The 26,195-nt window shown below is 51.5% G+C and overlaps 1 protein-coding gene across 2 annotated transcripts in view; it reads left to right on the top strand.

Moving 5' to 3' along the window:
- The window catches only part of DMAP1 (DNA methyltransferase 1 associated protein 1), a 130,282-nt gene extending 106,259 nt beyond the window's left edge, over positions 1–24,023 (top strand). For both annotated transcript variants that reach the window (XM_077450763.1, XM_077450762.1), the window contains exon 11: positions 23,714–24,023. In XM_077450763.1, the coding sequence (XP_077306889.1) occupies positions 23,714–23,773 (60 nt within the window). In that variant the 3' untranslated portion in view covers positions 23,774–24,023. The remainder of the gene's footprint in view (positions 1–23,713) is intronic.
- The last annotated feature ends 2,172 nt before the right edge of the window (positions 24,024–26,195 follow it).

The following is a 26,195-nucleotide window of genomic DNA, read 5'->3' as shown; positions in this document are numbered from 1 at the left end:
AGCTGGCTGTGGACTGGATGGTCCCTGGCCATCTCTGTGATCCTGGGAGGTCATGACGTAATTTCCTGACCATCTCTGTGATCCTGGGAGGTCATGACGTAATTTCCCTGGTCATCTCTGTGATCCTGGGAGGTCAGGACATTTCCTGGTCATCTTTGTGATCCTGGGAGGTCAGGACATTTCCTGGTCATCTCTGTGATCCTGGGAGGTCAGGACATTTCCTGGTCATCTCTGTGATCCTGGGAGGTCATGACGTCATTTCCCTGGCCATCTCTGTGATCCTGGGAGGTCAGGACATTTCCTGGTCATCTCTGTGATCCTGGGAGGTCATGACGTCATTTCCCTGGCCATCTCTGTGATCCTGGGAGGTCATGACGTCATTTCCCTGGCCATCTCTGTGATCCTGGGAGGTCATGACGTCATTTCCCTGGCCATCTCTGTGATCCTGGGAGGTCATGACGTCATTTCCCTGGTCATCTCTGTGATCCTGGGAGGTCAGGACATTTCCTGGTCATCTCTGTGATCCTGGGAGGTCAGGACATTTCCTGGTCATCTCTGTGATCCTGGGAGGTCAGGACATTTCCTGGTCATCTCTGTGATCCTGGGAGGTCATGACGTCATTTCCCTGGTCATCTCTGTGATCCTGGGAGGTCAGGACATTTCCTGGTCATCTCTGTGATCCTGGGAGGTCATGACGTCATTTCCCTGGTCATCTCTGTGATCCTGGGAGGTCATGACATCATTTCCAGCTATGGCAGATGTAAACACCGCCATTTTTTGTTCTGGAAAGCATGAGAATTTTTTTTTTAACTGAAGCTTGTCAGGAGGAGGAGAGATCTCCATAGAGAGGACCTGTCATGCCTTATTTCTATTATATTCAGTGTTTGTGATGGGAATAAAAGTGATCCCCTTTCTTTTTTTTTTTTTAGACAGTGTAACAAAAAAAAAGTTTTTATTTTAAAGTGCCCCGCCCCCTCATGCTTGTGCACAGAAGCAAATTCATACATAGGTTGTGCCCACGTATGTAAACGGCGTTTGCAGCACACGTGAGGTACCGCCACAAACTCTAAACTGGTAATTTGTAAACATTTTTAACTACTTGCCGATCAGCCGTTCCAGTTGTACTCTGGGGGATGGGGCCCCTTTAACAGGGTTGGGGATCTCACAAAGGGTTTGCAAAGGGCAATGTGGGTGACTGGAGGTGGTACTGCAGGGGCTGGGGGGCTCTCTGTGGGGCGCAGGGGCTGGGGGACTTTCTGTTGGGCATTGTTAGGGGCTGGGGGGTTACTGTGGGGCATTGTTGGGGGCACTATGGGAGGTTGGAGAGTTCTGCAGCAAGTTGGTGGGTGTTGCGGGACACTATGGCAGGATGGATGTTTCTGCAGCAAGCTGGGGGGGGGGGGTGCTGCGGGCCACTATGGGAGGTTGTAGGGTTCTCTATCAAGCTGGGGGGTACTGCGGGCCACTATGGGAGGTTGGATGGTTCTGTATCAAGCTGGAGGAAACTGTAGGGCACTATGGGAGGTTGACTGGTTCGGTATCAAGCTGGGGGGCTCTGTAGGGCACTATGGGAGGTTGGAGGGTTTTGTATCAACCCGCGGGGGGCTGCAGGCCCCTATGGGAGGTTGGATGGTTCTGTATCAATCTGGTGGGGTGCTGCTGGCCACTATGGGATGTTGGAGGGTTTTGTATCAACCCCTGGGATTCTGCAGCCCCCTATGGAAGGTTGGATGGTTCTGCAGCAAGCTGGCGGCACTGTGGGCCACTTTGGGATGTTGTAGGGTTCTGTATCAAACTTTGGGGGGCGGGGGGCGGCACTGCGGACCACTATGGGAGCCTGGATGGTGCTCTATCAAGCTGGGGGGGGGGAGTTGGCGCTGCAAGGAATTATGGGAGTTTGGAGTGTTCTGCATCGAGCTGGAGGGTGCTGTGGGCCACTGTGGGAGGTTGGATGGTTTTGTATCAACCCGCGGGGTGCTGCAGGCCCCTATGGGGAGGTTGGATGGTTCTGTATCAAGCTGGTGGGCGCAGTTAAACACTTTGGGAGGTTGGATGGTGCTATATCAAACGGGGGCGCACTGCAGGCCACTATAAGAGGTTGGATGGTTCTGTATCAACCCGTGGGGTGCTGCAGGCCCCTATGGAAGGTTGGATGGTTCTGTATCAAGCTGGGGGGCACTGCAGTGCACTATGGGAAGTTGGTGCTGTATCAAGCTGGGGGGGGGGCGCTGTAGGGAATTATGGGAGGTTGGACGGTTCTGCAGCAAGCTGGGGGGCCCTGCAGTGCACTATAGGAGGTTGGATGGTTATGCAGAAATCTGGGGGGCGCTGTGGGCCACTTTGAGATGTTGTATGGTTTGGTATCGGAAGGTCAGGTAAATTCGCCGTGGGTTTTTTTTTTGCATCAATGAGAAAGAAAATAATTTGTCAAAATTCCTTGATTTTATTATCCAAAACACAAGTTAAACATCATTGGGTGCAAAATATGTTTAAATGATGAGCTCTGGTGTAGAAAGTGCGGAGCAGTTTCAGGTAGAAACTAATTAGTATAAAGTGATTATAATATATTCAAATAGATTTTGTATATCATATGGTCATATGAATGAAATGTTATGGAAATCTATTTGAATGCAGTATAATCACTTTATAAAAGGAATTGTAAATGATCAATGTACCGTCCTCTACCTGAAACCGCACTTTCTACACCAGAACTCATATTTTAAACATATTTTGCACTCAATGATGTTTAACTTGTGTTTTGGATAATAAAATCAAAGAATTTTTACAAATTATTTTTTTCTTTCTCATTGCTGCTAAAAAAAACCCACGGGGAAATTACCTGACCTTCCAATTTGATAACGGGGTATGCAGCGAGCTAGGATTCCCCAATGCGCCCCCCCCCCCTCTTTCACTAGTAGGGTTCTGTATCAAGTTGGGGGGGGGGCAATGCAGACCACTATGGGAGGTTGGATGGTGCTGTATCAAGCTGGGGCGGGGGGGGGGGGGGGGGGTGGTGCTGCAAGGAATTATGGGAGATTGGAGGGTTCTGCAGCAAGCTGGGGGGGCCACTATGGGAGGTTGGATGGTTTTGTATCAACCTGCGGGGTGCTGCAGGCCCCTGACTAGCCGTCGCAGTTGTACTCTGGGTGCATGGGTTCTCTTTTAAGGGGCTTGGGGATCTCACAAAGAGGTTGCAAAGGGCAATGTGGGTGACCTGTAGGGGGTACTGCTGGGGCTGGGGGGGTTTCTGTGGGGCATTGTTAGGGGCTGGGGGGGGTTACTGTGGGGCATTGTTGGGGGCACTGGGAGGTTGGAGGGTTCTGCAGCAAGCTGGAGGGTGCAGCGTGCCCCTATGGGAGGTTGGATGGTTTTGGGGGGGGATGCTGCAGGCCACTCTGAAAGGTTGGGTGGCATTATGGAATCTGCAAGGCACTGTGGGACGGTTGGGGGGGGGGGGTCTGTAGGTAGCTAGGAGGCGGCCGCAGATTAACATGTTCTGTGACCTATGCCGCTTCATCAGGAACCGCATTGACGGTGGGCATGGGTACAACTCTTGGCAGACGCCACTAGCGTCCCATCCGCCACCACTCTGGTTAACCGTAATCACTAGAAACTTGTAACCACCACCTTCTTCTTCTTCTTCTTCTTCTTCTTCTTCTTTTCTTTGCCGCCATTCCCTGAAAATCCCCAGCAGATAAGGAGAGTGACTGCGGAGCATTATCCGGCGTCTTCTATCTCTGGTTATGGACGATACATTGTAATATGGAGCCGGGAGCCCACCTGGCCTGGGGCCACACAGGAAATAATCATTTTACCCCCCCTCTCTAATCTGACTTCTATTTAATCCACATCTGGCTGGCAGCTCCTAAGCTCCCCGCTCTGTTTAGCTGTACAATGCGGAGAGGTGTACTCAGATATATCGGGGCGATAACACGCCGCGCACTTTATAAAGAGATGCAGAATGTATTGTGATTTTACAAGAAGATTGAAAGCACCTTATCTGTCGTCTGCAGAGGTGACACATTAATCTCGATGTTACCAGTTTTCTGCCCTTATCTCCATCCGGATAGAAGTGCCCCCCCCCCCCCCCCCCCCCGAAGGATTGTCCTCCGCGCTACTCTCCACCACCGTCCCCAACATCGCCCTCCTTTCATTCCCGAATGTCACGGGAAGACTGATGGAGAAATCGTGAATTCCGGACGCGTCCGGGCTCGTCTCACCCCCTTCGTTGGGGTCGCTGGTATAACGGGGGCAGCGTTGTCTGCTAGGAGAGGAGCCCCGTATTGATTGTGGCAAAGGTTTATACCTGGAGCCTTGCCCCCCCGGGGTGACCGCCTATAACTTGGCGCCCGTGTCATGTGATCAATATTTCCTTCGGGAGGGGAAAGGAATTCATTTACATGACAAGCAGGAGACGCTCCGGGGCTTCCAACAGACGTCGGTGTCTACGGCCTCTGTGTCATCATCGCGTGCCAGTTCTAAATGATATGAAAGACGCACCGATGAGGCTCAACGATCGAAAACGCAAAGTCCACCCTTTTATGTGAACTTTCAGGTCTGGGTGGATGTAAAATGTCAACTCCTCATAGTAAAGGCTTGGAGTTTGAGGTCACTGATAGATATTGTGCAGTTATAGCAGAATCTCGGCCTAAACCCGACTACTAACCCGTGTAAGACCCATCCCCCCGCCCCCCCCCATACACACTATTCGATTTTCTGCAGATTTTTGTCTTCAGATTTAGAAAAACCATGCAGGGCGAGGGCCGGCCTGATCGCAAACATTTAATGTCTGACCTCATATATATATATATTCGATGGTTTTGGTAAATCTGAAGACAAAAATCTGCAGAAAATGGAATAGTGTGTAGGGGGGTCTAAGAATGATGTGTGTATACTTAAAGTGATACACGCGGTTTAACCCTTTGCCTTCCGGGCACCATCACCCCCTTCCTGCCAAGATCAATTTTCAGCTTTCAGCGCTGCCACACTTTGAATGACAATTACGCAGTCATGTAACATTGTACACATAGGACATTTTATTATTTTCTTTCACACAAATAGAACTTTCTTCTGGTGGCATTCAATCACCGCCGGGTTTTATTTTTTACAAATTTTGAAAAGGAAAAAAATAATTCTTAGTTTCTGTCAGTAATTTTTTTTTTTTTAAATGAGCAGTAATTTTTCTCCACTGATGTGCGCTGATGAGGCGGCACTAAGGAGACGCTAATATGCCACACTTATAGGCAGCACTGATTGGCGGCACTGATGGGCATTGATTGGCGTTAGTGATGGACACTGGCTTCAGTGATGGGCACGGATTGGCGCCACTGGTGGGCACGGATTGGCGCCACTGGTGGGCACGGATTGGCGCCACTGGTGGGCACGGATTGGCGCCACTGATGGACATTGATTGGAGTTAGTGATGGACACTGGCTTCAGTGATGGACACCGATTGACATTGGTGTCACTGATGGACACGGTTTGGTATCACTGATGGGCACAGACTGGTGTCAGTGATGTCACTCATGGGCACGGATTGGCGTCAGTGATGGGCACGGATTGGCCTCACGGATTGGCGTCAGTGATGGGCACGGATTGGTGTCAGTGATGTCACTCATGGGCACGGATTGGCGTCAGTGATGGGCACGGATTGGCGTCAGTGATGGGCACGGATTGGCGTCAGTGATGGGCACGGATTGGCGTCAGTGATGTCACTCATGGGCACGGATTGGCATCAGTGATGTCACTCATGGGCACGGATTGGCGTCAGTGATGTCACTCATGGGCACGGATTGGCGTCAGTGATGTTACTCATGGGCACGGATTGGCGTCTCTGATGTTACTCATGGGCACGGATTGGCGTCACTGATGGGCACGGATTGACGTCAGTGATGTCACTCATGGGCACTGATTGGCATCACTGGGCACCGCTGGGGCTTTATTGTAATGATTTTATTTTAATTGTAATTGATGGTCAGTGCCCTGTTACCTGTGAGGAGATTCCGCTGATCAGCTCTCCTCACCATACACTCTGTCAGCGTGAGGAGAGGAGAGCCAATAAACGACACTTCCATATTGAACATGTGATCCGCTGTGATTGGACGTGTCGTCGGCTCTTTACCGAGATCGGGGTCACGCCATGTCCTAGGAATACGGCGCGGCCCCGCGTCATATGGCCTCGCCCCCCGGAACGAGAGCCGTACCAATCCCCCATCATTTCAAATAGTTAACGATCCCTTCTCTTTCTGTATATTAGTTGATGGCGTTGTAAATCGGGCCTTTTTGTTTACATTTTACATCTTGGAATAACAGGGAGGTGAAGCCTCCATCAATTGACATGTAATATCCCGCCCCCATTGTTTTTAGCTGGTTAGTGAGCATGGAGGGGGGGAGGAGGTGGGCTGTCATTTAGCACTGTGGATACGCCCACATGTGTGACTCTATAGTCGCATGGGCTGCTCAGATGTGATAGGGAGGAAATGCTCAGCATAGCAACTCGCTGAGAACTGAGCATGTGCAGAGCTGCCACCAGTGCTGCAAAATCCCCGACAGCAGCGGGAAAGATGGACAGGAGGGGGAGATAGAGAGCAGCAGGATCAACCAGGATTTTTGCAGAATACAGAAATGGAATCTGTCTATGACCGACATGTAATACACCGTTTATTTAGCGGGCCAACAGTTATGCCCCCCCTGCCCTACACTAAACCAGCAGCCAACCCTTGCGGTGCTGGCCCAGCCGCACTGCAGGGGAGGACTTCTTTGTTTTCCCAGAGTTCAGCTTTTAAAATGAAGATCGTAAAAACTCCGCTGATTACTCGCTGTCTGATTTTATTTTTTATTCTTATTTTTTTTAGAAGATTGTTTTGCTACATTGCTTCATTATCTCCTGATTCTTTTCAGTCTTGTTTCAAGATTTTGCTACTTTCTTTGCGCTTCCTCCGTGGATGGAGCAGACCGTTAGCAGCTGCTCGGATGGGGGGGGGAGGGGGGGGGCGGAAATGGCGTACGGTTACAAAATGCATAGAGAAATCGATTTCTTATCTCACGTCTGTGCCGTAGAGATCGGCGCTCTGTGTTCTGGGGCTCATAGGACGCCCAGGAGAGACGCCGTACCTGCGCCAGGTCCTCGGCGGCGGCACATCGAGCAGCACGGCGCCTTCATGGTTAACCTGACCTGAGCTTTGACATACTTCAAAAAAAGCATAATCAACTTAATTTACTGCAAGGCAAATTCATTACCTAAAGGAGGCGCTCCGTTAAATACAGCGCTGACCTTTCCTGGCTGATTACACAAAGACGACACAATTAGATTAGTCCAAGACAAAAGGTCAGGCGCATTCACACTGTGGCCGTTTTTACACTACCTTGGAAGAGAAATCCGACTGGAGACCCGCAGGGGAAAACGGCGGGGCCAGAGAGGGAGCCCCCCCCCTCCCCCATCTCTGCTCCTCTGTCCCTGCACCAGACATGGGGTGAGCCCCCCCTCCCCCATCTCTGCTCCTCTGTCCCTGCACCAGACATGGGGTGAGCCCCCCCCCCTCCCCCATCTCCGCTCCTCTGTCCCTGCACCAGACATGGGGTGAGCCCCCCCTCCCCCATCTGTGCTCCTCTGTCCCTGCACCAGACATGGGGTGAGCCCCCCCTCCCCCATCTCTGCTCCTCTGTCCCTGCACCAGACATGGGGTGAGCCCCCCCTCCCCCATCTCTGCTCCTCTGTCCCTGCACCAGACATGGGGTGAGCCCCCCTCCCCCATCTCTGCTCCTCTGTCCCTGCACCAGACATGGGGTGAGCCCCCCCCCCCCCCTCCCCCATCTCCGCTCCTCTGTCCCTGCACCAGACATGGGGTGAGCCCCCCCTCCCCCATCTCTGCTCCTCTGTCCCTGCACCAGACATGGGGTGAGCCCCCCCCCCCTCCCCCATCTCCGCTCCTCTGTCCCTGCACCAGACATGGGGTGAGCCCCCCCTCCCCCATCTGTGCTCCTCTGTCCCTGCACCAGACATGGGGTGAGCCCCCCCTCCCCCATCTCTGCTCCTCTGTCCCTGCACCAGACATGGGGTGAGCCCCCCCTCCCCCATCTCTGCTCCTCTGTCCCTGCACCAGACATGGGGTGAGCCCCCCTCCCCCATCTCTGCTCCTCTGTCCCTGCACCAGACATGGGGTGAGCCCCCCCCCCCCCTCCCCCATCTCCGCTCCTCTGTCCCTGCACCAGACATGGGGTGAGCCCCCCCTCCCCCATCTCCGCTCCTCTGTCCCTGCACCAGACATGGGGTGAGTCCCCATCTCCGCTCTATCCCTGCACCAGACATGGGGTGAGCCCCCCTCCCCCATCTGTGCTCCTCTGTCCCTGCACCAGACATGGGGTGAGCCCCCCCTCCCCCATCTCTGCTCCTCTGTCCCTGCACCAGACATGGGGTGAACCCCCCCTCCCCCATCTCTGCTCCTCTGTCCCTGCACCAGACATGGGGTGAGCCCCCCTCCCCCATCTCTGCTCCTCTGTCCCTGCACCAGACATGGGGTGAGCCCCCCCTCCCCCATCTCTGCTCCTCTGTCCCTGCACCAGACATGGGGTGAGTCCCCATCTCCGCTCTATCCCTGCACCAGACATGGGGTGAGCCCCCCTCCCCCATCTGTGCTCCTCTGTCCCTGCACCAGACATGGGGTGAGCCCCCCCTCCCCCATCTCTGCTCCTCTGTCCCTGCACCAGACATGGGGTGAGTCCCCATCTCCGCTCTATCCCTGCACCAGACATGGGGTGAGCCCCCCTCCCCCATCTGTGCTCCTCTGTCCCTGCACCAGACATGGGGTGAGCCCCCCTCCCTCCCCCATCTCTGCTCCTCTGTCCCTGCACCAGACATGGGGTGAACCCCCCTCCCCCATCTCTGCTCCTCTGTCCCTGCACCAGACATGGGGTGAGCCCCCCTCCCCCATCTCTGCTCCTCTGTCCCTGCACCAGACATGGGGTGAGCCCCCCCCCCCCCTCCCCCATCTCCGCTCCTCTGTCCCTGCACCAGACATGGGGTGAGCCCCCCCTCCCCCATCTGTGCTCCTCTGTCCCTGCACCAGACATGGGGTGAGCCCCCCCTCCCCCATCTCTGCTCCTCTGTCCCTGCACCAGACATGGGGTGAGCCCCCCTCCCCCATCTCTGCTCCTCTGTCCCTGCACCAGACATGGGGTGAGCCCCCCCCCCCCCCCTCCCCCATCTCCGCTCCTCTGTCCCTGCACCAGACATGGGGTGAGCCCCCCCTCCCCCATCTCTGCTCCTCTGTCCCTGCACCAGACATGGGGTGAGTCCCCATCTCCGCTCTATCCCTGCACCAGACATGGGGTGAGCCCCCCTCCCCCATCTGTGCTCCTCTGTCCCTGCACCAGACATGGGGTGAGCCCCCCTCCCCCATCTCTGCTCCTCTGTCCCTGCACCAGACATGGGGTGAACCCCCCCCTCCCCCATCTCTGCTCCTCTGTCCCTGCACCAGACATGGGGTGAGCCCCCCTCCCCCATCTCTGCTCCTCTGTCCCTGCACCAGACATGGGGTGAGCCCCCCCTCCCCCCATCTCTGCTCCTCTGTCCCTGCACCAGACATGGGGTGAGCCCCCCCCCCCTCCCCCATCTCCGCTCCTCTGTCCCTGCACCAGACATGGGGTGAGCCCCCCCTCCCCCATCTGTGCTCCTCTGTCCCTGCACCAGACATGGGGTGAACCCCCCCCTCCCCCATCTCTGCTCCTCTGTCCCTGCACCAGACATGGGGTGAGCCCCCCTCCCCCATCTCTGCTCCTCTGTCCCTGCACCAGACATGGGGTGAACCCCCCCTCCCCCATCTCTGCTCCTCTGTCCCTGCACCAGACATGGGGTGAGTCCCCATCTCCGCTCTATCCCTGCACCAGACATGGGGTGAGCCCCCCTCCCCCATCTGTGCTCCTCTGTCCCTGCACCAGACATGGGGTGAGCCCCCCCTCCCCCATCTCTGCTCCTCTGTCCCTGCACCAGACATGGGGTGAACCCCCCCTCCCCCATCTCTGCTCCTCTGTCCCTGCACCAGACATGGGGTGAACCCCCCCTCCCCCATCTCTGCTCCTCTGTCCCTGCACCAGACATGGGGTGAACCCCCCCTCCCCCATCTCTGCTCCTCTGTCCCTGCACCAGACATGGGGTGAGCCCCCCCCCCTCCCCCATCTCTGCTCCTCTGTCCCTGCACCAGACATGGGGTGAGCCCCCCTCCCCCATCTCTGCTCCTCTGTCCCTGCACCAGACATGGGGTGAGCCCCCCCTCCCCCCATCTCTGCTCCTCTGTCCCTGCACCAGACATGGGGTGAGCCCCCCCCCCTCCCCCATCTCCGCTCCTCTGTCCCTGCACCAGACATGGGGTGAGCCCCCCCTCCCCCATCTGTGCTCCTCTGTCCCTGCACCAGACATGGGGTGAGCCCCCCCTCCCCCATCTCTGCTCCTCTGTCCCTGCACCAGACATGGGGTGAGCCCCCCTCCCCCATCTCTGCTCCTCTGTCCCTGCACCAGACATGGGGTGAGCCCCCCCCCCCCCCTCCCCCATCTCCGCTCCTCTGTCCCTGCACCAGACATGGGGTGAGTCCCCATCTCCGCTCTATCCCTGCACCAGACATGGGGTGAGCCCCCCTCCCCCATCTGTGCTCCTCTGTCCCTGCACCAGACATGGGGTGAGTCCCCATCTCCGCTCTATCCCTGCACCAGACATGGGGTGAGCCCCCCTCCCCCATCTCTGCTCCTCTGTCCCTGCACCAGACATGGGGTGAGCCCCCCCTCCCCCATCTCTGCTCCTCTGTCCCTGCACCAGACATGGGGTGAACCCCCCCTCCCCCATCTCTGCTCCTCTGTCCCTGCACCAGACATGGGGTGAGCCCCCCTCCCCCATCTCTGCTCCTCTGTCCCTGCACCAGACATGGGGTGAACCCCCCCTCCCCCATCTCTGCTCCTCTGTCCCTGCACCAGACATGGGGTGAGTCCCCATCTCCGCTCTATCCCTGCACCAGACATGGGGTGAGCCCCCCTCCCCCATCTGTGCTCCTCTGTCCCTGCACCAGACATGGGGTGAGCCCCCCTCCCTCCCCCATCTCTGCTCCTCTGTCCCTGCACCAGACATGGGGTGAGTCCCCATCTCCGCTCTATCCCTGCACCAGACATGGGGTGAACCCCCCCTCCCCCATCTCCACTCCTCTGTCCCTGCACCAGACATGGGGTGAGCCCCCCCTCCCCCATCTCTGCTCCTCTGTCCCTGCACCAGACATGGGGTGAGCCCCCCTCCCCCATCTCTGCTCCTCTGTCCCTGCACCAGACATGGGGTGAGCCCCCCCCCCTCCCCCATCTCCGCTCCTCTGTCCCTGCACCAGACATGGGGTGAGCCCCCCCTCCCCCATCTCCGCTCCTCTGTCCCTGCACCAGACATGGGGTGAGTCCCCATCTCCGCTCTATCCCTGCACCAGACATGGGGTGAGCCCCCCTCCCCCATCTGTGCTCCTCTGTCCCTGCACCAGACATGGGGTGAGCCCCCCCTCCCCCATCTCTGCTCCTCTGTCCCTGCACCAGACATGGGGTGAGCCCCCCTCCCCCATCTCTGCTCCTCTGTCCCTGCACCAGACATGGGGTGAACCCCCCCTCCCCCATCTCTGCTCCTCTGTCCCTGCACCAGACATGGGGTGAGTCCCCATCTCCGCTCTATCCCTGCACCAGACATGGGGTGAGCCCCCCTCCCCCATCTGTGCTCCTCTGTCCCTGCACCAGACATGGGGTGAGTCCCCATCTCCGCTCTATCCCTGCACCAGACATGGGGTGAGCCCCCCTCCCCCATCTGTGCTCCTCTGTCCCTGCACCAGACATGGGGTGAGCCCCCCTCCCTCCCCCATCTCTGCTCCTCTGTCCCTGCACCAGACATGGGGTGAGTCCCCATCTCCGCTCTATCCCTGCACCAGACATGGGGTGAACCCCCCCTCCCCCATCTCCACTCCTCTGTCCCTGCACCAGACATGGGGTGAACCCCCCCTCCCCCATCTCCACTCCTCTGTCCCTGCACCAGACATGGGGTGAGCCCCCCCTCCCCCATCTCCGCTCCTCTGTCCCTGCACCAGACATGGGGTGAGCCCTCCCTCCCCCATCTCTGCTCCTCTGTCCCTGCACCAGACATGGGGTGAGTCCCCATCTCCGCTCTATCCCTGCACCAGACATGGGGTGAACCCCCCCTCCCCCATCTCAGCTCCTCTGTCCCTGCACCAGACATAGGGAGAACCCCCCCACCCCCATCTAAGCTCCTCTGTCCCTGCACCAGACATGGGGTGAGTCCCCATCTCCGCTCTATCCCTGCACCAGACATGGGGTGAGCCCCCCCTCCCCCATCTGTGCTCCTCTGTCCCTGCACCAGACATAGGGTGAGCCCCCCTCCCCCATCTCTGCTCCTCTGTCCCTGCACCAGACATGGGGTGAGTCCCCATCTCCGCTCTATCCCTGCACCAGACATGGGGTGAGCCCCCCCTCCCCCATCTGTGCTCCTCTGTCCCTGCACCAGACATGGGGTGAGCCCCCCTCCCTCCCCCATCTCTGCTCCTCTGTCCCTGCACCAGACATGGGGTGAGTCCCCATCTCCGCTCTATCCCTGCACCAGACATGGGGTGAACCCCCCCTCCCCCATCTCCACTCCTCTGTCCCTGCACCAGACATGGGGTGAACCCCCCCTCCCCCATCTCCACTCCTCTGTCCCTGCACCAGACATGGGGTGAACCCCCCCTCCCCCATCTCCACTCCTCTGTCCCTGCACCAGACATGGGGTGAGATCAGGCTCAGTGCAAAGATGGTCTCTGGTTTTCTTATAAGGATCCCCACACACACACACACACACACACACACACACACACACACACACACTTCTTACATTTCAGATTATTGTGATCCGTTTTGGAAGAACTTCCTCACCTGGAGAACCTCGGCATCTCCTCAGATGTTTTGGAACTACATTTCCCATGATGCTCATGCATTCAGCAGTGTAATTGAGGATCACGGGAATTGTAATTCCAAAACATCTGGGGTGCCGAGGTTCACCATCACTGCCATAGTGAATTTCCTCGCCTGGCTCAGCTCTGTATCTAATAGGGAATTGCCTCGCCCAACTCACCTCCGTGTTTATAGGGAAATTCTTCGCCTGGCTCACCTCCGTGTCTATGGGGGGAGTTCCTTGCCTGGCTCACCTCCGTGTCTATGGGGGAGTTCCTTGCCTGGCTCACCTCCGTGTCTATGGGGGGAGTTCCTTGCCTGGCTCACCTCCGTGTCTATGGGGGAGTTCCTTGCCTGGCTCACCTCTGTGTCTATGGGGAATTTCCTCGCCTGGCTCACCTCCATGTCTAATAGGGCATTGCCTCGCCTGGCTCACCTCCGTGTCTAGGGGGAATTTCCTCGCCTGGCTCACCTCCATGTCTAATAGGGCATTGCCTCGCCTGGCTCACCTCCGTGTCTAGGGGGAATTTCCTCGCCTGGCTCACCTCCGTGTCTATGGGGAATTTCCTCGCCTGGCTCACCTCCGTGTCTATGGGGGGAGTTCCTTGCCTGGCTCACCTCCGTGTCTATGGGGGAGTTCCTTGCCTGGCTCACCTCCGTGTCTATGGGGGAGTTCCTTGCCTGGCTCACCTCCGTGTCTATGGGGGGAGTTCCTTGCCTGGCTCACCTCCGTGTCTATGGGGGAGTTCCTTGCCTGGCTCACCTCCGTGTCTATGGGGGAGTTCCTTGCCTGGCTCACCTCCGTGTCTATGGGGGAGTTCCTTGCCTGGCTCACCTCCGTGTCTATGGGAGAGTTCCTTGCCTGGCTCACCTCCGTGTCTATGGGGGAGTTCCTTGCCTGGCTCACCTCCGTGTCTATGGGGGAGTTCCTTGCCTGGCTCACCTCCGTGTCTATGGGGGGAGTTCCTTGCCTGGCTCACCTCCGTGTCTATGGGGAATTTCCTCGCTTGGCTCACCTCCATGTCTAATAGGGCATTGCCTCGCCTGGCTCACCTCCGTGTCTAGGGGGAATTTCCTCGCCTGGCTCACTTTGTCACTATGTAAATTTCTGAGTTTTCGTTTTCACCAAAATTCCTGCAAAAGTTTTGCCACTTCAGCCAAATGCATTAGCATTAGTTGGGAAGGAAATATTATTAGGGTTGGAATTTGGGGGGGTTCTTTGGCCAATAGAAATACACAGCCATTAGAAAAGGACTGGCAAGCTTTGTTCTGATGTAAAAAGTGCTGGGCACACTTTTGGCACTTCGGCCAAATGAATTGGCATCAGTTGGGAAGAAGATCTTGGGGTTGGAATTTGGGGGCTAATTGTCCCCCTATACATTCCTATTAATGTCCCACTGTGACGGGCTGCCTCGGTGGCCAAGGAAAATATATGGCAGTTAGAAAAGGGCAGGAAAGCGCTATCCTTATCTGAAAGTGCTGGGCACAGTTTTGTCACTTCAGCCAAATGCATTGGTGTCAATTGAGAAGGAGAGAAAAAGGTAGGCAATGTGCTTACTGCTACCTCCCGCACCCCCTCCCTACCCTACAAATTTATATTGGCACCTTAACATGATGGCCTGCCTCATTGGCTACTAGAAATACACAGCAAGCATAAAGGAGTGGGCACTCTTTGGCATTAGCAGAAAGTGCTGGGCCATGCTTTGACAAGTAGGGCATTCGCATTTGGAGAAACGCATTAGTATCAGTTGTGAAGAAGAAATTGGGTAGTTTATGGTGGTTTTTAAGGGTGCAGTGAACCTACTGCCCCCCCCCCCCCAAATTCCAGATGCAGAAAAAGCTAAAACCCCAACTTTGACACTTCAGCCAAACCTATTCGAGTCAATTGAGAAGGAGAAATTAAGGTGATTTTTGTTGGTCTTCAAGAGCGCAGCCTTCCCTATAAATTCCTATACGCACCGCACCATGACAGGCTTCCTAACTGGCCAGTGGAAATACGCAGCAAGCATAAAGAGGTGGGCGTTCTTTGACCTGGGCACAATTTTGGCAAGTAGGCCAAACGTATAAGCATCAATTGAGAAGGAGACATTAAGGTGGTTTTTGGTGTGTTTTTTTTTTTTTTTAAAGGTTGCAATGAACTTGCCACCAACTCCCTCCCTCCCTCTTCCCCCAAAATCCTATTTGCAACCTAACATGAAAAACTGCCCCACTGGCCAGTAGAAATACACAGCAAGCAGAAAGGGGCAAGGCAGTCTTTGGCCTTGGCAGAAAGAGCTGAGCAAAATTTTGAAGCACATTGGCATCAATTGAGAAATTAAGGTCGACTTTGGGGGGGCCTTCAAAAGTGCAATGGGCTTACAGCATCCCCTGCCCCCTCTCCCTTCCCTAAAAAAAACTCCTATTGGCATCTCCACATGATGGTCTTCCTCATTAGCCAAAAGCAGCAAGCCTAAAGCATTGGAGAGCCTATGGCCATAGCAGAATATGCTGGGCAAAATTTTGACACGTAGGCCAAATGCATTCGTGTAACGTGGGAAGGAGACATGAAGGTGGTTTTGTAAGGGTGCAATAAACTTGCCACTAATGCTCCTTTCCACCCCAAATTCCTGTTGGCACCCCAGGAATGAGGAGAGGTCCCTCAGATGCATCCCCCCCCCCCCCCCAGTGGGCTTAATCATTGAGGCATTGGGGGTGAAACGTGTCCACTTTAGCTTTGGTCACAGGGAGTAGGTGTCCTGTGTGCTATCGGTTGCCACTTTTATTTGAATCAGCAGCAGTTGAATTAGCTCGACCCTCTCTGAAGGTTCAGATAAAGTAACAAAATAGGGGGCAGATGTCTTTTTTTACAAACAATTTTATTGTTTGTTTTGGCATCACCAGAGGGGTGAGGTTCACTAGAAGGAGGCAGAGGGGTCAGATCAGGCATGACCAATGGGGTTAGGTTCAGTAGGAGGAGACAGGAGGGTCAGAGTAGGCATCACAAATCAGGTGAGACCCACTGGGAGGAGGCAGGAGGGTCATAGTAGGGATTACCATTGGGTGATGTTCAATATGAGGAGGCAGGAGGGTCAGAGCAGGGATTGCCATTGGGTGAGGTTCACTACGGGGAGGCAGGAGGGTCAGAGCAGGGATTGCCATTGGTTGAGGTTCACTACGGGGAGGCAGGAGCGTCAGAGCAGGGATTACCATTGGGTGAGGTTCACTACGAGGAGGCAGGAGGGTCAGAGCAGGGATTACCATTGGGTGGGGTTCACTACGAGGAGGCAGGAGGGTCAGAGCAGGGATTGCCATTGGTTGAGGTTCACTACGGGGAGGCAGGAGGGTCAGAGCAGGGATTGCCATTGGGTGAGGTTCACTACGAGGAGGCAGGAGGGTCAGAGCAGGGATTGCCATTGGGTGAGGTTCACTATGAGGAGGCAGGAGGGTCAGAGCAGGGATTACCATTGGGTGAGGTTCACTACGAGGAGGCAGGAGGGTCAGAGCAGGGATTGCCATTGGTTGAGGTTCACTACGGGGAGGCAGGAGGGTCAGAGCAGGGATTACCATTGGGTGAGGTTCACTACGAGGAGGCAGGAGGGTCAGAGCAGGGATTGCCATTGGGTGAGGTTCACTACGGGGAGGCAGGAGGGGTCAGAGCAGGGATTGTCATTGGGTGAGGTTCACTACGAGGAGGCAGGAGGGTCAGAGCAGGGATTGCCATTGGTTGAGGTTCACTACGAGGAGGCAGGAGGGTCAGAGCAGGGATTGCCATTGGGTGAGGTTCACTACGAGGAGGCAGGAGGGGTCAGAGCAGGGATTGCCATTGGTTGAGGTTCACTACGAGGAGGCAGGAGGGTCAGAGCAGGGATTGCCATTGGTTGAGGTTCACTACGAGGAGGCAGGAGGGTCAGAGCAGGGATTGCCATTGGGTGAGGTTCACTACAGGGAGGCAGGAGGGGTCAGAGCAGGGATTGCCATTGGGTGAGGTTCACTACGGGGAGGCAGGAGGGTCAGAGCAGGGATTGCCATTGGGTGAGGTTCACTATGAGGAGGCAGGAGGGTCAGAGCAGGGATTACCATTGGGTGAGGTTCACTACGAGGAGGCAGGAGGGTCAGAGCAGGGATTGTCATTGGGTGAGTTTCACTACGAGGAGGCAGGAGGGTCAGAGCAGGGATTGCCATTGGGTGAGGTTCACTATGAGAAGGCAGGAGGGTCAGAGCAGGGATTGTCATTGGGTGAGGTTCACTACGAGGAGGCAGGAGGGTCAGAGCAGGGATTACCATTGGGTGAGGTTCACTACGAGGAGGCAGGAGGGTCAGAGCAGGGATTACCATTGGGTGGGGTTCACTACGAGGAGGCAGGAGGGTCAGAGCAGGGATTGTCATTGGGTGAGGTTCACTACGAGGAGGCAGGAGGGTCAGAGCAGGGATTACCATTGGGTGAGGTTCACTACGAGGAGGCAGGAGGGTCAGAGCAGGGATTACCATTGGGTGGGGTTCACTATGAGGAGGCAGGAGGGTCAGAGCAGGGATTGCCATTGGTTGAGGTTCACTACGGGGAGGCAGGAGGGTCAAAGCAGGGATTGCCATTGGGTGAGGTTCACTATGAGAAGGCAGGAGGGTCAGAGCAGGGATTACCATTGGGTGAGGTTCACTACATGAAGGCAGGTGGGTCAGAGCAAAGGTTGCCATTGGGTGAGGTTCATTACGAGAAGACAGGAGGGTCAGAGCAGGCATTGCCAGTGGAGTGAGGTTCACTCCAATGGCAGAACGGTCCGAGCAGGCATCACCAATGTGATGAGATTCACTACGAGAAGGCAAGAGGGTCACAGCAGGGATTACCATTGGGTGAGGTTCACTACGAGGAGGCAGGAGGGTCAGAGCAGGGATTGCCATTGGGTGAGGTTCACTACGGGGAGGCAGGAGGGTCAGAGCAGGGATTGCCATAGGGTGAGGTTCACTACGGGGAGGCAGGAGGGTCAGAGCAGGGATTGCCATTGGGTGAGGTTCACTACGAGGAGGCAGGAGCGTCAGAGCAGGGATTACCATTGGGTGAGGTTCACTACGAGGAGGCAGGAGGGTCAGAGCAGGGATTACCATTGGGTGGGGTTCACTACGAGGAGGCAGGAGGGTCAGAGCAGGGATTGCCATTGGTTGAGGTTCACTACGGGGAGGCAGGAGGGTCAGAGCAGGGATTGCCATTGGGTGAGGTTCACTACGAGGAGGCAGGAGGGTCAGAGCAGGGATTGCCATTGGGTGAGGTTCACTACGGGGAGGCAGGAGGGGTCAGAGCAGGGATTGCCATTGGGTGAGGTTCACTACGGGGAGGCAGGAGGGTCAGAGCAGGGATTACCATTGGGTGGGGTTCACTACGAGGAGGCAGGAGGGTCAGAAAAGGGATTGCCATTGGGTGAGGTTCACTACGAGGAGGCAGGAGGGTCAGAGCAGGGATTACCATTGGGTGGGGTTCACTACGAGGAGGCAGGAGGGTCAGAGCAGGGATTGCCATTGGGTGAGGTTCACTATGAGGAGGCAGGAGGGTCAGAGCAGGGATTACCATTGGGTGAGGTTCACTACGAGGAGGCAGGAGGGTCAGAGCAGGGATTGCCATTGGGTGAGGTTCACTACATAAAGGCAGGTGGGTCAGAGCAAAGGTTGCCATTGGGTGAGGTTCATTACGAGAAGACAGGAGGGTCAGAGCAGGCATTGCCAGTGGAGTGAGGTTCACTCCAATGGCAGAACGGTCCGAGCAGGCATCACCAATGTGATGAGATTCACTACGAGAAGGCAAGAGGGTCACAGCAGGGATTTCAGTTGAGTGAGGTTCACTACGAGGAGGCAGGAGGGTCAGAGTAGGCATCAACAATGGGGTGAGGTTCACTGCGAGAAGACTGGGTGGTGGCACAAAATTAGTAGAATTGCAGTTTCTGCAGTGTGTTGTCGCCCTCCTTTTGTTCTGGGGGGGGGGGGGGGGGATGGGGCATCGCAAGTCTGCGCATATATTTTAGCCAATAAAACGGCCTCTCTTATGTGCGTTTTTAGCTGTTTGGCTAGAATTGCCCTTTAAGCTGCCTTATAGTTGATGCGCTCTCCCGCTGAGCGATGAGGTGTCAGTCGGCAGCTGGAATAAAACACAGCCGGAATCCCTATTAATCAGCGCGTTGGCCCCCGTGTTGGTAATGAAGGGGATTATAGGCGATCTCCTTGTTACAACAGGGAGCGATCTTTGTGTTGCGTGTGTTGTGTGTGTTGCGTCTTCCTCCCACAATGCTTTGCAGAGAGTGGGGGTAACGCGCCAGCTCTGTCCCCTCTTCTTCTTCTACCTTCTCTTCTGGATCCCCCTGAGCCGCGGTGACCCCTCCAGGGAGACGGAAGGTCTCGCAGAGACAAAGCCCATCTCCGAGCAAATTAGTTCCATGTCGAACTTCGTCCAGCTACTCTAGATTAGACCGCCGTTTGATTCCCTAAACTCGTACTCCAGTCATCCGTCCCTAATGAGTTGCCTGTCCCAGAATGCCTCACACCGCAGGCCTTTTGTTCCCGCTCTCAGAAGTCAGCCCACTAATGGGCACAAGAAAAAGACCCGGGCCTATGAAGTCGGCGTTTGCGAGTCAGAATTAGACGACTTTTAAGCTGCCTCCGTCGGCTCCCCCGCTGGCTCTGTGGGGTTTTTTTTTCTTTTCTTTTTTTCTTCCCCGAGACCATTTCAAACCGACGAGTTACATTGTTAAGATCAGTCACAAATCTTTCATTTCCAGATGGAGTCGGAATGTTTGAATAAAAAAAAAAAACCCTTAAAAACTCTGAATTTGTGGCACGCAGGAACGCGGTCCGCATTACCGATGCTCTACAAAGATCTGCCAAGTAACCGCACGACCTCTGACCGCGCCGGAGTCACAATTCAGAGAATTCCTTGGCAAAGACATTAATTAGACAGGTAATGGGTCAAAAATAATCCCTTGCGGGTTACTGAACCGTGACATTGAAGCCAGGCCCACGTACCCCCCCACCAACAAAAGTGGCCAGCAGGAGGCGCTGTGTCCGTGTTGTGAGTTTTTTTTTATTTAAGAGAATCCATAAACTCAACTTCACAAATTTTTAATTACTCCGTCATTTCCCGTTCAGGCCGGAGCACAAGGGGGGACCGGTTAATGTCGGGTAATAGGCCGATTCCCTACAGCAGGCTTTTCTTGTATAGGGGGGGGGGGTGTCAGACGTCTCTTCATTTAGCCGAGGGGGGTTCATGCAAAACTCTCTAAGTCAGGAGATAAATTTGATCAGCTGACACCTATGAAAAATGAATCTGATATTCTCGGAGTATGAAGATGTGGAAAGACGCGGAGGAACGCTAATTTTCTTTAATTTCTTCGTATTATCCTGTTTAATGTGCGGATGAAGAATGGAGATTTCGAAGGGCAACGCCGTCCCTATGGCCCCCTCCTACCCCCCCCCCCCCCCCATTCCACAGTCAAGTGGTTTTGTTTTTTCTGTACGGCGGGCGGAGAGAAGTTTCCGGAGTCTTCTGGATTTGTGAAGTAGAGAGACATACGAAGAAGTGCTGAGGGAGGTTCAATCCTGGCAGGAGGTGGAAGCCATCCCGATTTTTTTAGCGGGACGCAGGAGATCCGAGCGGTGCAAGATGAGACTACACAAGTGTTTCTTTATCGGCCATTAATTATAGACATGTGCACTGACGAAAAATTTTGTTCGTTTTCGTTTCATTTGTTTATTTGCCCTTTTCTTAAATTAGAAAATTTGGAAATTCAGAAATTTGGAAATTCGAAAATCCGTTTTTCGTTTCATTCATTTATTTGCTTTTTTCGTAAATTAGAAAATTAGTAAATGTGGAAATTTTTGCAAATGCAAAAATCCGTTTTTTTTTTTCGTTTCATTGTTTTTTTTGCTCTTTTCTGAAATTCCGAATTTTTCTAATTTACGAAATTTGGAAATTTTGAAAATAAAGAAAATCAGAAAATTCTAAATAACGAACTATTAAATTATAGGTATTGGAATTTCCTTTCAAATTTGGCCGTTATTGAACGTAACAAGTACAAATGACACATCTAAACAAACGGAACAAATTAATAACAAATAATAATAAAAAGTAATTTGTTACGTTCCATTCGTTTAGATGCAGCATTCGTTATTTCTGATAGTGAACTTAACTAATACGAATTTATCCGAAGTTAGGATCACTATTAAAATTATAGGTATTGGAATTTCCTTTCAGATTTGGCTGCTAGTGAACATAACGAATACGAATGGTAAACAAATGGAACGGAACAAATGTAATAATAATAAAAATATTTTTTTCCGTTCCATTCGTTTAGATGCAGCATTCTCATTTCTGATGGTGAATGTAACGAATACGAATTTATCCGAAGTTAGGAATTATCAGCAATAACGAATGATGCATCTAAACGAATGGAACGTAACGAATTACTTTTTTATTATTATTATTTGTTATTAATTCGTTCCATTTGTTTAGATGTGTCATTTGTACTTGTTACGTTCACTAACGGCCAAATTTGAAAGGAAATTCCAATACCTATAATTTAATAGTTTAGTAATAGTTATTAGTTATTTCAATATTTTCGGATTTTCGTTCTTTTGGATTTTCATTCTTATTTTTTTAGATTTTTGAATTTCCGAATATTCAGAAAAATTTGTTTTTCTGAATATTCGGAAATTCAAAAATCTAAAAAAATAAGAATGAAAATCCAAAAGAACGAAAATCTGGAAAATCCGAAAATATTGAAATAACGAATAATAACGTAACTATTAATAAACTATTAAATTATAGGTAAGTTATTATTATTTCAATATTTTCGGATTTTCCGGATTTTCGTTCTTTTGGATTTTCATTCTTATTTTTTTAGATTTTTGAATTTCCCAATATTCAGAAAAATTTGTTACGTGGGTTTTCATTCAGATCTTTTCTGAATATTCGGAAATTCAAAAATCTAAAAAATTAAGAATGAAAATCCGAAAAAATATTGAAATAACTAATAATAACTTAACTATTACTAAACTATTAAATTATAGGAATTGGAATTTCCTTTCAAATTTGGCCGTTTAGTGAACGTAACAAGTACAAACGACACATCTAAACAAATGGAACGAATTAATAACAAATAATAATAATAAAAAGTAATTAGTTTACGTTCCATTCGTTTAGATGCATCATTCGTTATTTCTGATAATTCCTAACTTCGGATAAATTCTGAGAATGCTGCATCTAAACGAATGGAACGTAACAAATTATTTTTATTATTATTACATTTGTTCCGTTCCATTTGTTTACCATTCGTATTTGTTATGTTCACTAGCAGCCAAATCTGAAAGGAAATTCCAATACCTATAATTTAATAGTGATCCTAACTTCGGATAAATTCGTATTAGTTACGTTCACTATCAGAAATAACGAATGATGCATCTAAACGAATGGAACGTAACTAATTTACTTTTTATTATTATTATTAATTCGTTCCATTTGTTTCGATGTGGCATTCATACTTGTTACGTTCACTAAACGGCCAAATTTGAAAAGAAATTCCAATACTTATAATTTAATAGTTTTGTAATAGTTGAGTTATTCGTTATTTCAGAATTTTCTGATTTTCATTCTTTTGGATTTTCATTCTTATTTTTTAGATTTTTGAATTTCCGAATATTCAGAAAAATTGAAGTGGGTTTTTCGTTCGGATGTTTCCGCATTAACGAATTTTGTTAAAATTCGTTAAACGAATTGCACATGTCTATTATAGACACAAGAAGTCCGATACTGTTGAGTCATACTGCCCCCTACAGGAAGATTGTACACTGGCCAACAAAGAGAAAATTTGTAGACCAGCCCAGATAACTCCTCCTCCTCCCAGCATGCCTCAGTTTTTTGCTAGTGTCCTAGGAGAATGGACATCCTTTTCTCTGCTCCAATGAGAAATAGTCTATCCTAAATTTTATTTTTATTTTTTTGCCCTAAAGGTGCGGAAATCTTCAAACAAGCTCAAAGCACTTTGCCCTAGAGGGATACCTTCTAGGACTCAATGACCTAGAGCAGTGATGGCAAACCGTGGCACCCCTGATGTTTTGGAACTACATTTCCCATGATGCTCATGCACTCTGCAGCATAGTGGAGCATCATGGGAAATGTAGTTCCAAAACATCTGGGGTGCCAAGGTTAGCCATCACTGCTCTAGAGCATGGGTCTTCAAACTACGGCCCTCCAGTTGTTCAGGAACTACAATTCCCATCATGCCTAGTCATGTCTGTGAATGTCAGACCTGCACATTGCCTCATGGGATGTGTAGTTTTGCAACAGCTGGAGGGCCGTAGTTTGAGGATCCCTGCTCTAGAGAGATCCAAGCATCCCTCTAGGGCAGGGGTATTCAAACTACGGCCCTCCAGATGTTGCCGAACTTCAAATCCCAAGAGGCATAGTAAAACTGACATTCACAGACATGACTTGGCATGATGGGGATATTGTAGTTCCTGAATAACTGGAGGGCTGTAGATTGGGGTACTCCCTGCTCTAGGGGTACCTGGAAAAAAAAAGTATAGATATCAAAATGGGTTCCAGACCAAAAAGTGAGTCCCAAATACCTTTAAAGGATCCACTTTAAAACCAGTTGTCCCCTTTTGGGACCAGGCAAGACGACGCGTTTTGAATTTTATAAAGTCCCAGGTTTATAATGAAATCCAAATGTGAATAGTGAATCTGTATTTTCATTTTTTTTAGTTCTTCTCCACGATAACGCTGATCTTTGTTTTCCCCGCACACAGAGAAAGCGCCGGGAATCTGCGTCCAGCTCCTCCTCGGTGAAGAAGATGAAGAAGCCTTGAGGGACTTGGCAAGAGGGCCAGCGAGGAAGTTTGGGCCGGTTCCAGCGTCTCTCCGCCTGGCGGACCCGCGCCGGAGGGGGTGCGCTGACATTCTAGATGGTTTTTAACTTGTGTATATATTTTTTACGTTTGCTGTTAGCGAGGCAGATGCTGTACAAATTGTCCCCCCGTGTTCCCCGCTGTATGGACTGCGAATAGAATCTCCGGACTCTTCCGGTAGACGCATTAAAGGAAGTTTCATTTTTTGTTACACTATTGGAAATCTTCTGTGTGATTGGGACGGAATGCGGGATGAATGGCGCCGGATCCCCTTTATTTTATATCGTTATTCTCATCCAGTAGTATGGCGGGCGAAGAGAGAGAGAATCTGAACATTGGGCGGCCATCTTCTACCCACCAAAAACTTTCCACCATCACCTGGGGCTGTGCAGGAGAGAAACTCTGATCTACTAAATACATGTTTATTACAGTGACAGAGAAAAAAGGGGGGGTGACCAGGGGGACATGGAAATTGTGGGGGGGGGCATGCACTTGACCACCAATGTAAGGAACATTCTTCTCACTGATCACCAATGTAAGGAACATTCTTCTCACTGATCACCAATGTAAGGAACATTCTTCTCACTGATCACCAATGTAAGGAACATTCTTCCCACTGATCACCAATGTAAGGAACATTCTTCTCACTGATCACCAATGTAAGGAACATTCTTCTCACTGATCACCAATGTAAGGAACATTCTTCTCACCGATCACCAATGTAAGGAACATTCTTCTCACTGATCACCAATGTAAGGAACATTCTTCTCACTGATCACCAATGTAAGGAACATTCTTCTCACTGATCACCAATGTAAGGAACATTCTTCTCACTGATCACCAATGTAAGGAACATTCTCCTCACTGATCACCAATGTAAGGAACATTCTTCTCACTGATCACCAATGTAAGGAACATTCTTCCCACTGATCACCAATGTAAGGAACATTCTTCCCACTGATCACCAATGTAAGGAACATTCTTCCCACTGATCACCAATGTAAGGAACATTCTTCCCACTGATCACCAATGTAAGGAACATTCTTCTCACTGATCACCAATGTAAGGAACATTCTTCTCACTGATCACCAATGTAAGGAACATTCTTCTCACCGATCACCAATGTAAGGAACATTCTTCTCACTGATCACCAATGTAAGGAACATTCTTCCCACTGATCACCAATGTAAGGAACATTCTTCTCACTGATCACCAATGTAAGGAACATTCTTCTCACTGATCACCAATGTAAGGAACATTCTTCCCACTGATCACCAATGTAAGGAACATTCTTCCCACTGATCACCAATGTAAGGAACATTCTTCTCACTGATCACCAATGTAAGGAACATTCTTCCCACTGATCACCAATGTAAGGAACATTCTTCTCACTGATCACCAATGTAAGGAACATTCTTCTCACTGATCACCAATGTAAGGAACATTCTTCTCACTGATCACCAATGTAAGGAACATTCTTCTCACTGATCACCAATGTAAGGAACATTCTTCCCACTGATCACCAATATAAGGATCATTCTTCTCACTGATCACCAATATAAGGATCATTCTTCTCACTGATCACCAATGTAAGGAACGTTCTTCCCACTGATCACCAATGTAAGGGACATTCTTCTCACTGATCACCAATGTAAGGAACATTCTTCCTACTGATCACCAATGTAAGGAACATTCTTCTCACTGATCACCAATGTAAGGAACGTTCTTCCCACTGATCACCAATGTAAGGAACATTCTTCCCACTGATCACCAATGTAAGGGACATTCTTCTCACTGATCACCAATGTAAGGAACATTCTTCCTACTGATCACCAATGTAAGGAACATTCTTCCCACTGATCACCAATGTAAGGAACATTCTTCTCACTGATCACCAATGTAAGGAACATTCTTCTCACTGATCACCAATGTAAGGAACATTCTTCTCACTGATCACCAATGTAAGGAACGTTCTTCTCACTGATCACCAATGTAAGGAACGTTCTTCTCACTGATCACCAATGTAAGGAACGTTCTTCTCACTGATCACCAATGTAAGGAACATTCTTCCCACTGATCACCAATGTAAGGAACATTCTTCTCACTGATCACCAATGTAAGGAACATTCTTCTCACTGATCACCAATGTAAGGAACATTCTTCCCACTGATCACCAATGTAAGGAACATTCTTCTCACTGATCACCAATGTAAGGGACATTCTTCCCACTGATCACCAATGTAAGGGACATTCTTCTCACTGATCACCAATGTAAGGAACATTCTTCTCACTGATCACCAATGTAAGGAACATTCTTCTCACTGATCACCAATGTAAGGGACATTCTTCTCACTGATCACCAATGTAAGGGACATTCTTCTCA

The sequence above is a fragment of the Lithobates pipiens genome, unplaced genomic scaffold (assembly GCF_037356315.1).
Source record: "Lithobates pipiens isolate NorthernLeopardFrog02 unplaced genomic scaffold, aLitPip1_a1.2 Scaffold_23, whole genome shotgun sequence".
NCBI classification, from domain to species: Eukaryota; Metazoa; Chordata; class Amphibia; order Anura; family Ranidae; genus Lithobates; species Lithobates pipiens.
This window is presented reverse-complemented; position numbering and strand designations above follow the sequence as displayed.